This window comes from Pelmatolapia mariae, linkage group LG3_W (assembly GCF_036321145.2).
Source record: "Pelmatolapia mariae isolate MD_Pm_ZW linkage group LG3_W, Pm_UMD_F_2, whole genome shotgun sequence".
NCBI classification, from domain to species: domain Eukaryota; kingdom Metazoa; phylum Chordata; class Actinopteri; order Cichliformes; family Cichlidae; genus Pelmatolapia; species Pelmatolapia mariae.
Window position 1 is genome coordinate 7,554,105 of NC_086229.1, and position 20,834 is coordinate 7,574,938.

At 43.4% G+C, this 20,834-nt stretch overlaps 2 protein-coding genes and 1 long non-coding RNA gene across 3 annotated transcripts in view; 2 read left to right on the top strand and 1 right to left on the bottom strand.

Moving 5' to 3' along the window:
- The window catches only part of LOC134620315 (NACHT, LRR and PYD domains-containing protein 12-like), a 290,226-nt gene that overhangs the window by 208,460 nt on the left and 60,932 nt on the right, over positions 1 to 20,834 (bottom strand). The window lies entirely within an intron of this gene.
- On the top strand, positions 840 to 4,056 carry LOC134624226 (uncharacterized). Its single transcript, XR_010093494.1, has 3 exons — positions 840 to 859; positions 3,765 to 3,843; positions 4,005 to 4,056. It is a non-coding gene; the product is annotated as an uncharacterized LOC134624226 (long non-coding RNA).
- Positions 4,085 to 6,307, top strand: LOC134620320 (protein NLRC3-like). The gene is made up of 4 exons (XM_065469954.1): positions 4,085 to 4,191; positions 4,349 to 5,884; positions 6,101 to 6,156; positions 6,284 to 6,307. Exons 1-4 carry the CDS (start codon positions 4,155 to 4,157, stop codon positions 6,305 to 6,307), a joined length of 1,653 nt encoding a protein of 550 aa, XP_065326026.1. The 5' UTR covers positions 4,085 to 4,154.

Consider the following 20,834-nt stretch of genomic DNA (forward strand, 5'->3'; position numbering starts at 1 on the left):
TTTACTTTTCACTCTTTAATATTTTATTTACATTTTCTGAGCAGCATTAACATGAGTTAGCTTAGCTAGCAGAGCAGCTAGCAGTTAGAGTATGAACTCTGTAAGCAGTCAGCTTGGTCCTGGACATGTTACTGACATAAAGCTGCAGCCATGTTTGACCTTTGTAGGACTACAGTAATGGAGGATTTGGAGGCTGAACTCGGCTCTGTGACACTTTTTGTAGTGAACTGATGAAAGCTGTGTCTCAGATGGATGTTAGTCCAACACATCAGACACGACCTCTGCAGCTCTCAGCTGATGTGCACATGAATGATTTGTGTTTCCTCTGCAGGTAGGAAGTGTGTGTGAGCTGAATTGAGCAGCATGGATCAGTGTGAGGACAGAGAGGAGGGAGTCCCTCCCTCTAAAAGCACTCTGTGTGGGGAACATGAGAGCCAGACCAAAGCTCAGAGGTGAGATGACCATCTCTAACTGTCCATGACTCTTCTCCATGTCACAGCTCAGCACTCACATCACTGCTCCATCATTATTCACAGGAACCCACCTGGACCTCCACCCAGCTCTGTGTCCTGTAAGAGTGATGTGTCTAAAGATGCCATCATTTATTTTAAAGTCCAGCAGGTGTCTGCTGCAGAGAGGTGAGCTGTTAGTAACATGTTAGTAACCTGTTTCTCTGTTTGGGATGATGAAGGTGATCTAAGTCTCCATCAGCTTCTGCGAAGGAAAAACAATTTTTTTTCTCTAACAGGATCAATGGGAGACCTGCTGGACCTGAACCCAGCTGTGTTTCGTTAAAGAGTGACCGGTCTAAAGATTTCCCCTTTAATTTTAAAGTCCAGCCTGTGTCTGCTGCAGAGAGGTGAGCTGTTAGCAACATGAACTCTTTGAGTTGGTTGGTTGCTGATAGACAAAGATTGGTTCATGTTAGCTAATTAGTGACATAAGCAATGACTTAGTGGAGAATAAGAACACTGAAGCTAAAAATCTGTCTCACTGTTGTGCTGCTCTTTGCTGCAGCAATGAGTTTATTTAAAAACTTTCACTCTCTGTCTCTTCAGCAGGAAGTGGTTCTGCTTTGTTTGCTGGCTGAGCTAAAACAGGAAAATCCACTTGTTAGCTGTAGTGTTTGTGACGAGGCTAAAGAGGAGAAACAGAGAGAGAGAACTTTATTAATCCATCAAGTTGGTTGCTCAGAGAAATTCAGTTAAACAACAGCTGGAACTAATCAGATACAAGAAGACAGGGAGAACGCACAACTTAACAAAATCCTGTAGAGACACAAGACATGGAGCGTACACAGGCAGGGGCGGTCCTTGGCTGTTTGGTGCCCTGGGCACCATCATGAAAATGATAAAAAGTAAACGCTTGAAATACTTTACATGTAATGAGTCCATATTAACACCCTGATAACGACTGTGTTGAGACTGTTCTTCCCATTCTATGCAAGGCCACCTGGGTTGACTGGAAGACTGTTTACTTAGCCTGGCAGGGTGAAGGACACTGTCTCAGCTGAACTCTGGACACACACACACACACGCACACAGGCATATACACATGCAGATATACACTCATCCCCCCTCCCCCTCCAAACGCCTTCAACGCTTATTCCCCTCCGATGCTGACAATGGATCAAGGAGACCAGCACATAGGCTGCAGGTCCGGATGTACTGTCTACATCGGCTGTCTCTCACCCTTTACCCACCCCTGTTGCTTGTCATGTGTTTCTTTGGTGTATTAAGAGTTTTTCATGTGCTATGTGCAGAGGTGTTTTTTTCTGTTCTCAAACTGATCTCCCTATTGGAGCTCAGTCTGGGGGGAGTTATTTTTTCTCCTTATCTTTCCTCATGTTGTGCTTTTCCATTGTTATACCTCTCTGACCTGTCTTCCCCATGGGATGTTTGTGTAATCTATGTATGGTCGGAGGGTAAGATGGCGCCGCCATTGCGTGCAATAGGTCGGCAGCCTTATGAAATTTCCCCTTGTGGGACTAATAAAGATATATCAAATCAAATATCAAATCAAATCAAATATTATATATTAGTTTGACCTTTTAAGTCGAATAGCAGACAAATCAACAATACAGCTTTTCTCATTTTCTAATTAATGGCTAATTAATATTATGTTGAACACAGTGCAGAAGTGAAATAGATTCTATGAGCAAAAAAGAGATGACGTGTGCTAAAGTCGCAGGTTAAAAGTGGAACAGTGAATGACTGCAGGTGTCCATAAGTTGCAGTTGTGGTGCTTCAGCATCTACCTAGCCTACTGTAGAAGAGAATTAAGGGAAAAACATTTTTAAAGTACCAGGTCATTTCAAATGCAGCATTTCTATCAGCTCAAAAAACATCAGCTGACAAACTATCAGACAAAAGGAAAGAGAGCGAACCTCCCTCAGAGATGGAGAAAGATAAGAAAGGACAGGAATAAGAGAGCTTAAAGGTAAAGACTGCTAATTAGTGTTGGATAAACTGGAAATATAAATCTCCCATTTGTTTTTAAATCATTTTTGTTGATTTTCTGACTGTGCTTGTGAGCTGAGAGGAAATGAAAATGAATTTGTAACAAAAATCAGTTTTGTCCAGTTTTCCTGTAAAAAGCTGAACTCTAATCTAAGAGGATGTTACTGACAGGAAACAGCTGCATCATCTGCAGTCTGTGTGATCACAGCAGCTTCAATCATGTTTGTGTCTGCAGAGGTCAGAGGTCACAGTCTGCAGGGTCCAGCTGTCCGTCTGTGAGGAGTGACTGCTCAAAAGATCCACCTCCACTCTTCAGTGGTGAACCTGGACCAACGACTCCTTTACATGTTTGTGTTTCCTGGATAAATCTTACCTGAAACATCCTCAGATTGTTACAAAGATTCATTAAAAAGAAAACAATGAAAGAGAAAAGATCCAAATGTTAGACTTGGTCATTTGCTGTTTGAGGACAGTGATGCTCATATCTGTGGGGAAAGTGTGACCTGAGTGGGTTCATGTTTGTCTTTAAAGAGCTGCCCTGATTCTCTTTGTGTCTGATGTGTTAAAGAGTCTGAGAGGTCACACAGAGACCCAGCAGCTAAAGCCTGGATCATACTGGCTGCTGTTACTCCATCAGGACAACACTGGACCACAGTGGTGTGGATGTAGTGGATAAATCCCACCATACTGATGCTCAGAGTTAATCACAGGGAACAAAACCAGATGTTACCTTCAGATTGTGACCTTTGGAGTGGACGATGCAGATTTCAATAGAGAATAAATGTTGTTGTTTTTCAGCTGTGAAAAAAAGAATCTAATTTTCTGAACTTAAGAATTTATGTTGGTGGAAAAAACATGGAGACTATAACACAACATTTCCACTGTATTCATAGAATGAATGTAAAACATTCAGACATTCATTAAATATGCAAAATGTCCACAGAAACATCAGAGGGTCAGATGTGAAGCACTCAGTGATTTTGATCAAATGACTCATCAGTTATTGATCTGTACTACACTGATCTACCACGTTAGTAAAGCTGGTGTTCTGGTGGTGGAGAGACCTCGGATGATGTTCTGGTTTTGGAGCAGTGATCTGCTGATGGTTCAGTTTAATGAGCTTCTTCAAAATCATCCCTGACATCACCACTGAAAGGACGTCCATGAAAACAGACTGAAAATTACTGATATGTTCACAATCTGAGAGTTTACAACTTGACAGACTTGATTCAGATGAAGTTATTTGAGCAGAAACTCCTGGATCTTTATCCTGTGTGGATGTAATCCTTCATGGTTCCTCCACAGAGTGGACCAGCAGAGCTCAGAGGTTCCCAGTGGTCAGTCTGCCCAGCAGCATCAAACACAGCTGGACTCCATATTTATGGTCTGTACATGTACAACAACTACTGTTACATCTATTCTGTTCACAGTCATCTCCATGCTGCTCTTTGTAGACCAGTGGATTGTCAGTGTGTCCAACATGGATCTGATGTTTGGCTCCATGATTTCAGTCTGATCGGCTCATTCATAAATATTCTGTTCCAGCTGCTGGAGGACAACATCATCACCTTTGTGAAGAACGAGCTGAAGAAGATCCACAAGGTTCTGAGTCCAGATGACCCAGAATGCTTAGAGAGTCAGAGGAGCAGCAGCAGAGAGGCATTTGTGAAGATCACAGTGGACTTCCTGAGGAGAATGAAGCAGGAGGAGCTGGCTGACCGTCTGCAGAGCAGTAAGAGGATTTATCTAAAGATTTAAGCTGCTGGATAAATGAGACATTTACTGATGTCTTAAGAGACGGACCAACATTTTTTAAAGATTAATTCTTTTTGGAATTAAGTGTTTGTTTCCACTTTCAAATGATGTTCTACATATTTCTTCTCATTCAGAACTTCAAGCTGCAGTTTGTCATCGTAAACTAAAGTCTAACCTGAAGAAGAAGTTCCAGTGTGTGTTTGAGGGCATCACTAAAGCAGGAAACCCAACCTTTCTGAATCAGATCTACACAGAGCTCTACATCACAGAGGGAGGGACTGCAGAGGTCAATGATGAACATGAGGTCAGACAGATTGAAACAGCATCCAGGAAACCAGACAGACCAGAAACAACCATCAGACAAGAAGACATCTTTAAAGCCTCACCTGGAAGAGATGAACCAATCAGAACAGTGCTGACAAAGGGAGTGGCTGGCATTGGGAAAACAGTCTTAACACAGAAATACAGCCTGGACTGGGCTGAAGACAAAGCCAACCAGGACATCCAGTTCATATTTCCATTCACTTTCAGAGAGCTGAATGTGCTGAAAGAGGAAAAGTTCAGCTTGGTGGAACTTGTTCATCACTTCTTTACTGAAACCAAAGAAGCAGGAATCTGCAGCTTTGAAGACTTCCAGGTTGTGTTCATCTTTGATGGTCTGGATGAGTGTCGACTTCCTCTGGACTTCCACAAAACTACAATCCTGACTGACCCTAGAAAGTCCACCTCAGTGGATGTGCTGCTGATAAACCTCATCAGGGGGAAACTGCTTCCCTCTGCTCGCCTCTGGATAACCACACGACCTGCAGCAGCCAATCAGATCCCTCCTGACTGTGTTGGCATGGTGACAGAGGTCAGAGGGTTCACTGACCCACAGAAGGAGGAGTACTTCAGGAAGAGATTCAGAGATGAGGAGCAGGCCAGCAGGATCATCTCCCACATCAAGACATCACGAAGCCTCCACATCATGTGCCACATCCCAGTCTTCTGCTGGATCACTGCTACAGTTCTGGAGGATGTGCTGGAAACCAGAGGGGGAGGACAGCTGCCCAAGACCCTGACGGAGATGTACATCCACTTCCTGGTGGTTCAGGCCAAAGTGAAGAAGGTCAAGTATGATGGAGGAGCTGAGACAGATCCACACTGGAGTCCAGAGAGCAGGAAGATGATGGAGTCTCTGGGAAAACTGGCTTTTGATCAGCTGCAGAGAGGAAACCTGATCTTCTATGAATCAGACCTGACAGAGTGTGGCATCGATATCAGAGCAGCCTCAGTGTACTCAGGAGTGTTCACACAGATCTTTAAAGAGGAGAGAGGACTGTACCAGAACAAGGTGTTCTGCTTCATCCATCTGAGTGTTCAGGAGTTTCTGGCTGCTCTTCATGTCCATCTGACCTTCATCAAGTCTCGAAAAAATCTGCTGGAAGAACAACAAACAACCTCGATGTTGTCTCAATTAATTAGCAAACCAAACCTACAATCATCTCTCCACCAGAGTGCTGTGAGCAAGACCTTACAGAGTCCTAATGGACACCTGGACTTGTTCCTCCGCTTCCTCCTGGGTCTTTCACTGCAGACCAATCAGACTCTCCTACGAGGTCTGCTGACACAGACAGGAAGTAGCTCACAGATCAATCAGGAAACCGTCCAGTACATCAAGAAGAAGCTCAGTAAGAATCTGTCTGCAGAGAAAAGCATCAATCTGATCCACTGTCTGAATGAACTGAATGATCGTTCTCTAGTGGAGGAGATCCAACAGTCCCTGAGATCAGGAAGTCTCTCCACAGATAAACTGGCTCCTGCTCAGTGGTCAGCTCTGGTCTTCATCTTACTGTCATCAGAAAAAGATCTGGATGTGTTTGACCTGAAGAAATACTCTGCTTCAGAGGAGGCTCTTCTGAGGCTGCTGCCAGTGGTCAAAGCCTCCAACAAAGCTCTGCAAGTACATTTGCACTCATGTCTTTACTTTAACATCCAACTGTGTCAGTAATTTATTTCACAAGGCTTTCTGTCTTTGTGTGAATGTCTATTCCATCGTTTTGGAACTGTAACCTCTTTGATGCCTCCAGAACTCGGTGTACTCGAGACGCTGAATCCACCATAAACTCTAATTGTCACTGCTGGTGTTACGAGCTTGAGGGTCCTGCGCAGGATCTTAGCTGTTCCCAGGACCGCGCTCTTCTGGACAGAGATCTCCGATGTTGTTCCCGGGATCTGCTGGAGCCACTCGCCTAGCTTGGGAGTCACTGCACCTAGTGTTCCGATTACCACTGGGACCACTGTCACCTTCACCCTCCACATCTTCTTGAGCTCTTCTCTGAGCTCTTGGTATTTCTCGAGCTTCTCGTGTTCCTTCTTCCTGATGTTCCTGTCATTCGTAACCGCTACATCGATCACTACGGACGTCGTCTTCTGTTTGTCTACCACCACTATGTCCGGTTGGTTAGCCACCTCCATTTTGTCCGTCTGGATCTGGACGTCCCACAGGATCTTAGCTCGGTCATTCTCCATCACCCTTGGGGGCATCTCCCATTTTGACCTCGGGACTTCCAGGTTATACTCCGCACAGATGTTCCTGTACACTGTGCCGGCCACTTGGTTATGGCGTTCCATGTATGCCTTCCCTGCTACCATCTTACACCCTGCTGTTATGTGCTAGATTGTCTCTGGGGCATCTTTACACAGCCTGCACCTGGGGCAGGGCTCTAGACTAACTTTTTGACATGGGCGCACCGGTACGCCTAACTTAAAAAATTTAGGCGTACCGGCACAAAAGTTAGGCGTAACGGCACAAAAGTTAGGCGCACTCAAATTTTTCAACCGCTTCGCTTAACACCGCAGTTTTACATGTGCACCTTCTTTGGGGGGAGGTCCATACAGACAATATTAATTTCTAAATTATTAACTAACAATGTTGTGCTTAAAGTGCTTTGTCAATATTGTAGAAAATGTTAAACTTAATCATCATCTTGGCCTCCTCTGACGACCTGTTTGCTGTTGCATGCTGCTGAAAGGGAGTGGGGAGAGAGGACACTTGGGCGGTGCATTTATTGCAGCATGAAGCGTGTTTTCTGGATACACTGCTGCTTTTTCAGCATTCAAAGATTGATGGCACTGTGTCAGAGCACTGGCTATGAATTTCAGACAGATCAGGCCTTAACTTAACAAAAAAGTTATCAATAGTTCTTTTCATCTTTTCTTATTACCCACAGCTACATCCACTTCTGTCAGGCCTAGGCTGCTCACTAGGGCTGGGTATCATCACTGATTTCTATAATCCATTCGATTCCGGTTCTGAAAGTCCTGATTCGATTCAATTTAGCCTCAGACAGTCAGAAATATTATAATTCTGATCATTTATCAGTACTGACACTTGTGAGACTTCATCAGAATTGTGAACATCACAGCAGATGCCTTTGTGTAAAAGTAACTGAGAATAAAACACAGAAAAACACGAAGGAGATTTTCCTGGTCTGGCGTTTTATAGCAGATAACCTTAAAAATATTCTGCAATATTCTGCAATTTTGCATAATTTTAAGAAGTTTAAATTTCTTCAGTATTGAACAGCAGAAATTAGGCTTTCTTGTCGGACGTCATTTACATGAAAAAAGAAAAAGACAGCGCTGTAAACAACGGTAGACTGGTGGGTAATAAGCGGATGAATAATCCAGAAAACAGAGATTTGAGACGGGAAACTGTTCTTGAAGTACACACAGGGAGCTGTGTAGGAAGTGTAATTTTTATCGTGGGGAAGCAAAACAGCAAAAGTCAGAGGGAATTCATGACGACATTGATCAAATGTGAAGCGCAGTTTGCTGCTTCTTTTTGGCTCGGCGAATTTTGGTTGGAGAGACAAAACCTGCAGCTCAGAATCAGCGCAAAAAGACGGAAATACAGCGCGGACCCGACGCATCAGAATCGCTAAGCTCCGACAGCGTGTCCGTCTGCGGGCCGTCCGGTGAGAAAGCCGAGAAAGACAAAGCTGATTCTGATGCGTCGGGTCGCTCTGTGTTTACGTCTTTGTGTGGAATCCGTTAATGAATTGATATCGCCTTATTAAAGCTACTCACCTCCCTCTTCTACTTGCACTTTCCACTGGACCACGGCCAATCAGAGAGGTCCCGCCCCTGACTATCTCTGATTGGTTTAGTCCACGATAGGGGCATAATGTGTGTCTGCAGTTGACAACATGGAAAGTTGCAGAGATTTTTTTTTGTTACCCAAACAGGTGCGACCAAATGTTGGTAACAGTTGGTCGCACTGGTGCGACCAAATGTTTTTTTTAGTCGCACCACGGAAAAATTTGGTCGCATTTGCGACCATATTGGTCGCACTCTAGAGCCCTGTGGGGTCTTGCCTGGTGTGGTAGACCCCAGCCTCTATGGATCTTGTGCTCAGTGCTTGTTCCTGTGCTGCCATGATTAGTGCCTCCGTGCTGTCTTTCAGTCCAGCTTTGTCCAGCCACTGGTAGGATTTCTGGATATCAGCCACCTCCTCTATCTGCCGGTGGTACATACCGTGCAGGGGCCTGTCCTTCCATGATGGTTCCTCGCCTTCCTCCTCTTTCTTGGGTTTCTGCTGCCTGAGGTATTCACTGAGCACGCTGTCAGTTGGGGCCATCTTCGTGATGTATTCGTGGATGTTTCTTGTCTCATCCTGGACTGTGGTGCTGACACTCACCAGTCCCCGGCCCCCTTCCTTCCGCTTAACGTACAGCCTCAGGATGCTGGACTTGGGGTGAAACCCTCCATGCATGGTAAGGAGCTTTCTTGTCTTTATGTCAGTGGCTTCTATCTCCTCCTTTGGCCAGCCTATTACCCCAGCAGGGTACCTGATCACGGGCAGGGCGTAGGTGTTGATGGCCCGGATCTTGTTCTTACCGTTCAGCTGACTCCTCAGGACTTGCCTGACCCTCTGCAGGTACTTGGTGGTTGCAGCTTTCCTAGCGGCCTCTTCCTGGTTTCCATTTGCCTGCGGGATTCCCAGGTACTTGTAGCTGTCCTCTATGTCTGCAATCTTGCCCTCTGGTAGTTAGATCCCCTCAGTTCTGACTACCTTCCCTCTCTTTGTTATCATCCGACTACACTTCTCCAGCCCGAATGACATTCCAATGTCATTGCTGTATATTGTTAAGGTTCAAAAACATAGGGAAGTAAATACAGGCGGAATGCAAGTAACCACACTGGTCCAAAAGGTAAAGTCAGACGATGATTTTAATGAAACACGCAGCGTGGGAGCTGAACACTGTACGCCGACAGTATCAGGTCTCATCGCCCAGACTTCAAAATACAATTTTATATGCATCAGAGTATATTTTGTGACGCCCCCTCATTGTGTCAGTACATCAGCTTCAAAACCACAAATGTTCCGTTTGACAACTTGAGACACAATTAAAAGGACACTGGCTTCCATCTTCTCCCCGGTGGTTTCCCGCAAGCCCGCTCAGCTCTCGCCTCGTGCGCCTGCTTCTTCATCAAACAGTCACGTACACCAACATAAAACTGCACTCTAACAAAACATGCTTAAACTTTCACCTACTAAGGATCCCTCTAACCAAGTGTGTGTGTGTGTGTGTGTGTGTGTGGTTACGTGTATGTCTATGTGCTAACCACAATCGCACCCCATTTCACCTCGCCGACTAGCTCCTTAGAAAAACTTTCACTCAGACTCTTGTTTTGGTTTTACTTCCTGCAAAGCATATAACTTCAAAAAACATGTAACTTCCTGTCTTATTTTGGCACAGAGTTACTCTCTCACACTGCAGTCTGCATATAAACATTTAAGATTATAGATTCAACTCAACAGTTTAAAGTGGTTCTTACTGGACCTGTAATAAAGCTTAATTGGATGCCAAACTGTTTAAACATCTAAATGCAATATCACTATTAATAAATGCGTCAATGCAAATGCTTGTTATATGATTATGATGCAATAGCAATAGCAAAATAATGAAACTAGAAACAGTAAAATGAAATAATAAAAATGGCAGAAAAATAACACCTCAATTCCTCACAATATCCTGGTAGTGTGTATCAGTGAATCGATGTATCGTTCACTCTTGGCATACAGCTTGATGTCATCCATGTACAGGAGGTGGCTGACAACTGCTCCATTCCGTAGTCGATATCCGTACCCAGTCCTGTCAATTATCTCACTGAGGGGGTTCAGGCCTATGCAGAACAGCAGTGGGGACAGAGCATCTCCTTGGTAGATCCCGCACTTGATGGTGACTTGTGCTATGGGCTTGGAGTTGGCCTCCAGTGTTGTCCGCCGCATCCCCATTGAGGTCCTGATGAAGGCTCTTAGGGTCCTGTTGATATTATATAGTTCTAGGCATTCCAGTATCCAGCTGTGGGGCATTGAGTCATAGGCCTTCTTGTAATCAATCCAGGCAGTGCACAAGTTGGTCAGCCTGGTCCTGCAGTCTCGGCTGACTGTTCTGTCTACCAGTAGCTGGTGTTTTGCGCCTCTGGTATTCTTGCCCATCCCTTTCTGTGCCCCGCTCAAGTATTGACCCATGTGCCTGTTCATCTTAGCCGCTATAATGCCTGAGAGGAGCTACCATGTAGTACTGAGGCAGGTTATTGGTCGGTAGTTGGAGGTGACCGGTCCCTTTAACGGGGTCCTTGAGGATCAGGACCGTCCGACCTTCGGTTAGCCATTCTGGGTGTCTCTCGTCAACTAGCAGCTGGTTCATTTGTGCTGCCAGACGCTCATGGAGTGCAGTCAGCTTCTTCAGCCAGTAGGCGTGAACCATGTCGGGCCCTGGTGCTGTCCAACTCTTCACACTGGAGACCCTTTCTTGGATATCTGCCACTGTGATGGTTACTGGACCCTGTTCAGGGAGGTTTGCTATGGTCTGCCCTCAGATCCACTAGCCACTGAGCATTGCTGTTATGGGTTGCGTCCTTCTCCCATATGCTCTTCCAGTATTGTTCTGCCTCCAACCTTGGTGGTGCTGTTCTGCTATTGTTCCTCTGCCACTGAGAGTACATCTTGGGTGGTTCTGTGGAGAACAGCTGGTTTATTCTCCTGCCTTCTATCTCTCTGGTGTACCTCCTCAAGCGGCTGGCCAAGGCTGTGAGTCTTTGCTTGGCAGTTTCCAAGGCCTCAGGTATGGACAGCTTCCTGTACTTCTTAGGCACCTTCTTCATTGCGCCTTTCTTCAACTCCGATAGTTGGCTAACCTCCCTCTGTGTTACCTTGATCTTAGCCTCTAGCCTCCTTCTCCATGGAGGGTACTACCCCTTGTGGCTGTTCAACTTGTAGCCAAGCATCTCACTGATTGCTGCTGCCGTATTGTAGATGTGTAAGTAGAAATAGATGATCTAAGTGAGAACATGAGCCTTTAGAAAGGGTCTTCTAAGGCTGCTGCCAGTGGTCAAAGCCTCAAACAAAGCTCCGTAAGTACATATGTGATCATACCTTTACTTTTTAAATGTTTATTCTAGATAATACAGGTGGGAACAACTAAAATAAAATATCAAAACTAAACCAAAGAAGTAAGGACTGCTGATGTCTGAAAAATCTATAAAACTATTACGTAATCATCTGTGCTCACTTTGTTCGATACTGAATACATTACAGCAAAAATTGTTCACGTTTCTGAAATATTTCTGGATGTAACTGTTACCAAAGCACCATCTAGATCTGGCCTGTGGTTGTTATCTAAGTGATAATGATCAATTCTACTAAAACAAATATAAAATAAAGAAATTTGACATATTTTGTTGATACCAATACTGCTGTTCTCTCGTCACTTCTTCTCCTCTGTTTCTCTCCACGTGTTGCTCTGCATCAGTGCTCAGTTTCCTGACAAAAACAAGATTAAATATTGCTAAAAATAATAGTATCTCATTACACTTCACCATAAGTGTCTTTTTTAAATGGTTTATCTGTTATTTTTCAGACTGAATCACTGTGACCTGTCAGAGAGAAGTTGTGAAGCGCTGGCCTCAGGTCTCAGCTCTCAGACCTCTAATCTGATAGAGCTGGACCTGAGTAACAATAACCTGAAGGATTCAGGCGTGAAGCGTCTGTCTGAAGGACTGAAGAGTCCACACTGTACACTGGAAACTCTCAGGTGAGATCAAGCATTGTTTATTCATCAACTGACAGAATTGGCAAATTAATAATAAGGCAGCCCTCTAATAAGAGGAGATGTGGAGGTCTTCTGAAGTACAATATACTCTTAGGTTGACAAGTTCTAAAACAGGAAGTAGTTCTTGCGAACTGCTTCCTTCGTTATTGTCTAAGTAGAAACCTGATGGTAAAATAGTGATGAGTTTGCAGAGGTGAATTCACTGAACCAGCAGTAAATGAATGTCCAAAACTACGCTTCATGTTTAAAGAAACAGATGATCAGGGGGATTTGTGTTTACATCTTGTTCATCTGCTGTTCTAGCTGTTTGGTGGTTGTTGAAATGGTTTTGTGAACTTTTAGCTGAGATTCTGACATTTCTGTAGATACTACACATGTCTAATTACTTTGTATAGCATGAATGCCCATAACGAGGTTTTTAACAGTAAGAAAAGTTTATGTAGTATTCAAAACTGAATTGTACATTTAGTCTTTTTAAAGGCAGCAGTTTTTATTCAGTGTTTTCATAAAAGCCTTATTTTTTATCCATTTACTGCTATTAGGAAGAACACACGTGAGGTTTAAGACCTGGACGAATTTGAAACCTTTTGTCCTCCACAATGGAAAATGGGTGGAAATAAAAATGGGTATCACTCTATCCAGCTCCTGATTTTATCAGTTCTACTCTCAGCGTCTCCTATATATCTCCTATATAAATGTTGCACTCAGCTTTGTTGTCTCCAATATCACTGAAATGCAGCCAGATGCTGCTCATTTTGTTTTTTCACTCTTTCCTGACACGCTTGCATTTCAATACAGCTCCCCATTTCTCTGTGTACCTGGTCTCTACCACTACCCTTGCTGTCTATGGGACATTTCTGTCTTCTTTCACATAATGGTATGATCCCAGTCTGTCTCTTAAAGTGTTTGGCCACATGGTTTGCTCATCAGAATAAAATCTCAGCCGTGCTCACATTGATTATCAGCAAGCCTGAAAATTCATCAATATTTGACATATGAAATTATCTCAAGGGCTGGATTTGGCTCATGGGTCATATGTTTGACACCCCTGGTTTACACAGTTTGGTATTCAATGTACAAGTGAGTTAGCTCTCAGCTAACTAGCAGACAAGCTAACTGCTGGGACTGCATCTTCCTAACAAGAGCATCAGACTCTCAGACTGGTTTTCTTTGTGGATGATGATGTATTCTCACACTGATCCTTCATGCTGATGCTGCCATCCACCCACTGCTCCTGGATTCCTCATCATCATCTCCATCAGCCCTCACAATACTCCACTTTCATCAGCTCCATGTTCAGGAGCCTGGATGGACAGTAATTCTTTCCATGGGTTATGGTGGGACATTGAGAGCTGAAGTCAAACAGCAGTGAGAAATGAAAGACGGATTCATTTCTATTTAGTCTTGTGATTTGCAGCTTTGTTCAGAGCATTAGAATAGAATAGAATAGAATAGAATAGAATAGAATAGAATTAGGGCTGCACGATTAATCGTTAGAAAATCGCGATCTCGATTCATACTTACGTGCGATCTCATTTCCAAATGACAACGATTTAAAAAAAAAAAAAAAGAAAAGAAAAGAAAAAGAAAAAAGAAAGACGACGACGATTGTACCGCATTTTGATCCGGGACATAACCTGCATGAAAACAAGTGCTCACTCTTCCTTCTCAACAAATGACAAGGGCGGAGCCTTATACCACGTGATACAGAAGCTGTTGCGTGTGATGCTCAAATTGGCAGGGAAAAAACAACGGAGAGCACGTCAGGGATGACGAGAAAGTGACAGGAGAAAATCTGTCCCGGTCAACCACCCAAACATCAATAACGGGAACCTTATACAGCGCTTCCCTATACACGTCGAACTCCCGCAGGCACAAAGAAATTACGGAGGCTATTACTTATCACCTGATCAAAGATATGGCTCCCATCAACACTGTGCAAAATGAGGGATTTAGGAAAATGATCAACACCCTAGACCAGGGGTCGGCAACCTGCGGCTCCGGAGCCGCATGCGGATCTTTAGTCCTTCTACGGCTCCGCGTGGTTTGGGGAAATAAATAATTTTTTGTAAGTAATTAGCTAAAGTCTATTTTATTTATGTTAGTTCATTTTTTTTAACTCGTAGTTCTAAATTGGAAGATTGTGATATTGAAATATAAATATAAAACTTATATTCTATTAGTTTTTGATCGATCAAAATAAGCGTCACACTTGCGGAAGCCGATATACCCGCCGAAACGCCCGCCAACCCCAGGTAGGCCAATTATGGATCTTCGGATCCACATTATGTCAGCAGCTGTTCTCCAAAAAACAAACAAAAAAAAAAACCACGTTCAGGGCTCACAGACGACAGCTTACAGTCGTGCGTAAAGATGAAAGTGACTTCGTACAGCCCCGATCGTACAGCAGACGCTGTGCGCAGAGGTTCAGGAGCGGAAGTCCCATTGTAAACATATCACAGCAGACCCGACTATGTTTCCATGAACACGCTTTTCAGCATCTTTTTATTGACCACTTTTCACACACGGCTGCTTTACGCATACAGCCAGTGTTAAAGCTCGCAGCCCGACACACACCAACACAACAGCATAGGTGGCACAGACGTTAAGGCGGCGAGGCGAGATTGCGGGTATCGCTAAGGTGCGTCCGCCTCCCCTGCAGCGGCGCTGCAGTCCACGCCCCGCCACACATATTAACCAGGTAAAATACATACTTAGGCGGAATTTTGCAAAGTTCAAAATGTGTTAATTACATAAATAAAATTTTCTCTGTAGCACTTCATGCATTTAAGCAACACACCTTAGTTGTTCACACAAAGCATAAAGGTAAAAAAAAAACAATATATACAGTGTTACGTTCATTTTAGATGTCAAAAAGTATTTGCAGCTCCCAGAGTTTTCTTTTGTGTGGAAATCGCGTCCAAATGGCTCTTTGGGTGTTAAAGGTTGCTGACCCCTGCCCTAGACAAACGCTACACAGTGCCGTCCCGCAACTATTTTTCTATTGTTGCACTACCTGCTCTATACACGCAGTGTCGAGCAACGGTGGAGACGGAATTTCAAGCAGTACAACATTTTGCGGCAACGACAAAATGTGAGGCATTTATTGTTTTTATGTTTATTTAATTTTTTTATGTTCAGTTTCAACTGTTACGAAGTTGATTTCTGGTAATAAGTGCAATAAATATTTATATTGGAAAAGAAAATCGTGAGAGAATCGTGATCTCAATTCTAAGCAAAAAAATCGTGATTCTCATTTTTTGCAAAATCGTGCAGCCCTAAATAGAATAGAATAATCCTTTAATTGTCCCACAAGGGGAAATTTGGTTGTAACAGCAGCCAAAAAGATACATATACAAACAAACAGGACCCAGAACAGAACAGAAACATACACAATTTTTCTTACATATTTACAATGGACAATGGTTACTATAAACAGAGTATTGTACAGTTTTTAAATTAAATAAAAAATATATACAGATAAGAGGCAAACCCAGGTTGTAGTGTGAAACGGTTGATTAACTTATTGCGAAAAAGTAAACATCTATGATTGTTGGGAGCAGTTCTGATTGTACAGTCTGACAGCTGCAGGGAGGAAGGACCTGCGGAAACGCTCCTTCATGCATCGAGGATGCAGCAGTCTGTCACTGAAGGAGCTCTGCAGTTCAGCAACATTTCCATGCATGGGGTGGGAGACTCTGTCCATCAGAGATGTTATTTTGGCCAGAGTCCTTCTGTCTCCCACCACCTGCACTGGGTCCAGGGTGCATCCCAGAACAGTGCATCCCCTTCCTGATGAGTTTATCCAACCTCTTCCTCTCAGCTGCCGATAAACTGCTGCTCCAACATACCACACTGTAAAAAATGACAGATGCCACCACAGAGTCATAGAAGGTCTTTAAAAGCGCTCCCTGTACTCCAAATGACCTCAGCCGCCTCAGCAGGTAGAGTCTGCTCTGACTCTTCCTGTAAAGAGCATCAGTGTTGTGGCTCCAGTCCAGTTTATTATTCAGGTGAACACCCAGGTACCTATAAGAGTTCACTATCTCAATGTCCACTCCCTGGATGTTCACCGGTGTCAGTGTGGTGGGTCTGCGTCTCCGGAAGTCCACCACCAACTCCTTGGTTTTCCCGGCGTTGATCAGCAGGTGGTTCTGCTGACACCAGTCTACAAAGTCCAGAGTCCACTGTCTGTACTCTGAGTCGTCCTCACCTGTGATGAGGCCGACTATGGCAGAGTTGTCAGAGAACTTCTGTAGGTGGCAGCGTGGGGAGTTGATGGAGAAGTCTGCAGTGTAGAGGGTGAAGAGGAACGGTGCCAGCACAGTTCCCTGTGGGGCCTCCGTACTGCAGACCAGTGTATCAGAGACACAGCCCTGTGATCTCACATACTGTGGACGTTCTGTGAGGTAGTCCAGTATCCACTGGGACATGTGGTGGTCCACTCCTGATAGCTCCAGCTTGTCTCTCAGAAGTCGTGGCTGGATGGTGTTAAAAGCACTGGAGAAATCAAAGAACATGATCCTCACAGTGCTTCCAGCATTAAAGCCCAGCAAAGATTACCGAGGTCATAGAGTCACTGATGAAACCTGTGTGCTTATAGAAACTGAAACCAGATGAACCAGAATAGAAGGACATTAAAATGAAGTGTCAGCTACAGAAAGGCAAAGCTGTTCAGTTGTTGGTGTGAGTTATTTAAATGGAGGATGGAGTCAGACTTTAAGCTGCTGGACTCAGTCACTATATCCTGTTCTCCTCATAGAATCTGGATACACAGACTCACCTGTGACACAATGACACACAGTGTGGGCTACACACACATTAGAAAGTGGATCAGTCACACTTGTACAATCATGAACACTTTGAATCACCATTAATGGCATTGTTACAGCAACATTGAATCATGAATTCAAAAGTAGTGTATTGTGTGCTTATTTTAATAGTACTGCAGTATGAGAAGTGCAACATTCAGTCTGCAGAAACAAATCAGGTGCTTTTTAACAGCAGTATTCCCTTTAACACAGTAGCAGTCTGTCAGTTTGAGCCGAAACATGAATCTAATCCAATCAAATATCAAATCAAAGTTATTTGCCTATTTTAGCTTTAAATTAATTCAAATTCAGTTTAAAAGTTTTTATGCAAACTAAGGAATTCAGGTTCAGATTTAACGTACTCATATTGAGTTTGTGATGGCACAAATTTGTGCCCATACCACACATTCATATGGGCTTTTTTTTTTACGCATAGAGCGTTTAATTGGCCTCTGGCCCTATAAAATCTGTAACTTTGGTTTCTTTTGGCCAATTTACATGATTGACTCCTTTTAATTGTTTGATCCAATAGGATCACAGTAACAATGCCACGTCCACGTCACTTCAACCAATCAGAAGTTGCAAGGCCAAACCCCACGTGGGTGAAGGAATTAGTTGTATAAGCACTTTGAGTGCTCAGAGTAGAAAAGCGCTATATAAGAACCAGTCCATTTACCATTTACCATTTACCACGTGGGCCCAAATTGACTGCATGTGGCATCTGTCCAGTCACGTGTCCGAATCTGTGCCTATAATGGCGGTTATTGACGGACTTGGCTCTAGTGATGGTAAATTTGATTCTTTTTACTGAATCGAGTTTTAATGAGTCACTCACCAAAGGGAATCGGGTTTTTGAGTCATTTGAGTCACTGAGTCAGTTGACCAGAGAGTCCAAAAAATGGACATTTTCACTCAAACTTAATTTGTTTCACTTTTCATGTATATCCTACTGCTAAGATGAGTGATTCTAAAAGAAAACAACTATTTTACAGAGCAAAAAAGACCAAAAAAATTCTAAAGGGAACATTTATTTGGTTTATTTTTATTTTATTAGTATTTTCCTTAAATGTGTCAGTTGATGATACACCCTCTGGTGCCCCTGGACACATCTGTGAAACACTGTGAAACAAAGCTAGAAGCTAGAAGCCACTGTGGTACAGTGGGGGACTCAAACCCAGGGCCCAACCTGCTCCAACAACAGTCAGAAGGATTTTATTAAGTCTCATTATCTGTTCATTAGGAAAACATCAATAATGAAGAACACATGTTTATAGAGGCACATTCAGACCAGTGACAACAGTCCATTCACACTGACCTCCACCTTTTTAAATGTGAGGAAACACATCATGGTTCTGGTGCTGATTTGGTATTTGGGACAGGTGATGATTTTGAACTCAGTCTGAGGTTTGATTACACTGAACCTGCACTGCTTTCTCCTCTTTATGACACATTTATACCCAAAGTCTCAGCTGGATAAAAAAGAACGAGGAAAAACACATTTGTTGAGAGAATTGTTAACAAATGTGGTGAGTGTTGTAATTGTTACAGACAGAATTATGATTTATATGTGTTTGACTGATGTTAACACAGCTACACAAACACCTGAAACTGATCAAATACAACCCAACATATTAAACATAAATATGTTCCACTTACCATAACTTATACTGAGGGTTCATTATGCTCAGTGTCTCAATACTGGCATGTTAAATAGAAACAAAGATAAATATATTGAAGTTAACCACTATAATGAATCAGAAAATAGAATAACAGTGATTCTAATAACAGCCTCACTTTGTAAAAAGTCTGACCTTGGATGTGTGTGTGGTGCAGGATGTGGGTGAAAGTTACACAGATTATGGGGATAAGAGCTTCTTTAGGCCTGACTGTGCTCATCCTACCTCCATCCTTCCTCACCACTAAATCAGCATTAGCTCAGTGTAGGTTAGTTACATAATCAAACTCATTTCATTAGTTTTTGTCATTTTTACCATTTGATTTTGCTCCTGCTGGATTTCCTTAATATAATTTCATGGAGCCCCACGCTCTCCGGGGGCAAAAGGAGGAGATCTCGTTTATTTGGTTATAACACGGGTCAGAGATATACGTCCCGACATATGTGGTATCCACAGAAATCTCAGCTAAAATCTCATAGAAACCATTTGCACAACCACTAAACACAACGAAAATTAGCCATGATTAAAAGAGCGGTTACGTAAATGTGCAAAACAAAAAAACCCCAGAAATTCTCCAGACTTCATGTAACCGGCTAAAGAAAGGCTAGTTAGCTTCCAGAGCTATTGCTGATTCCAAACACCAAGTTTCACCACATCTGACAAAAATTCACTGAAATAGCTGCAAAAGAAGACCACAAAAACACACAGCGGCGCAAATGCACTAAGACACAAACTGGCTTACCGTCCCGATTTCCTCCGTTATTTTTGCCGATAGCATCATGATTATCAGCAGCTACCACGGCTAACTAGCCGAATCAGAGCCAAGTAGTGATGCGCGAATCATGAACGAATCGTTCAATACTCGATAATCACTTTACTGACTCATGAATCATGATCCACAAGCCCAACGGACTCACTGACTCATCCCTGTTGCTGTTAGCAAACTAATTTCATTGGTAGAAATATATCTAGCTTATAATTAAAATTGTGGAGAAAAACAGAACATCCAGAGTAGAAGCACACATCAAGACAATAGCTCCTCGGTACACAGTAGCATCGCTCTGCTAACATGCCAACAGCACATTTGAGCTACTCACCCCCTCCTTTCCTGTGCTGAATCGTAGCGTAAGCGAATCACTCAGACGCGCTTACCCCCTCCCTCCTGTGCTGAATCGTAGCGTAAGTGAATCACTCAGGACTCACAAACCCCCTCCCTCCTGTGCTGAATCATAGCGCGAACGAATCACTCACTCACTCACCCCCTCCCTCCTGGCTCACAGCTTCTTCTTCTTGGTTGGCAACCAATGTTAATGCGCATTACCGCCCCCTGTCTCACAGCTCAGTGGACATTTAGATGAGAAAATATATATTTGACAGTTGCCTCCAAGCAGGTAATCCATCTAGAGCTTACTGTGCCTTGGGAAGACCGTATGGAGGAAGCCCATGAGAGGAAGAGGGCAAAGTATTCCGAGTTAGTGGAGGAGTGTCGGAGTAATGGCTGGCGGGCAAGATGCCAACCTATCGAAGTGGGTTGTCGAGGATTCGCGGGTCAATCCCTTTGCAGGGCATACAAAATGCTAGGCATCGCAGGGGCTAACAAGCGAAGAGCCATCAAGTTGGCCACCAACGCAGCAGAGGCAACGTCGAGGTGGCTGTGGATCAAAAGAGGAGAGGAATGGCATGTAGGGTAGATGAAATATCTTCTTGTAAGTCACTAATCCACTCCCGTCTTCTACCATCAGAGTTGTCCTTATGGTTTTCAACTAACATGCTATAAAACTGGGACACCAGTCTTTTACCAAAATAGTTTTTTGTAACATGCGTTTATAGGATGGAGAGTGGGGGTTGATGCACTGAGTTGTTTAAGTGTGCCAGAATAAAACTTCTAAGTTGTAAATACTTAAAGAAGTGTTTCTGTGGAATATTAAACTTTGCCCTTAATTCACTGAATGACATTAGAGAGTATTCCTCATATAAGTCCTGTAATTTTGCAACGCCCTTGTTAAGCCATTCTTTAAAGCCCAAGTCATT

Excerpts from the sequence above, each read along its gene's own strand:
- LOC134620320 (XM_065469954.1), top strand. The coding sequence starts at position 4,155 with ATGAAGCAGGAGGAGCTGGCTGACCGTCTGCAGAGCA. Across the intron at positions 4,192-4,348 it reads GGCTGACCGTCTGCAGAGCA|AACTTCAAGCTGCAGTTTGT; the intron begins GTAAGAGGATTT and ends CTTCTCATTCAG. Across the intron at positions 6,157-6,283 it reads CCTCCAACAAAGCTCTGCAA|AACTCGGTGTACTCGAGACG; the intron begins GTACATTTGCAC and ends TGATGCCTCCAG.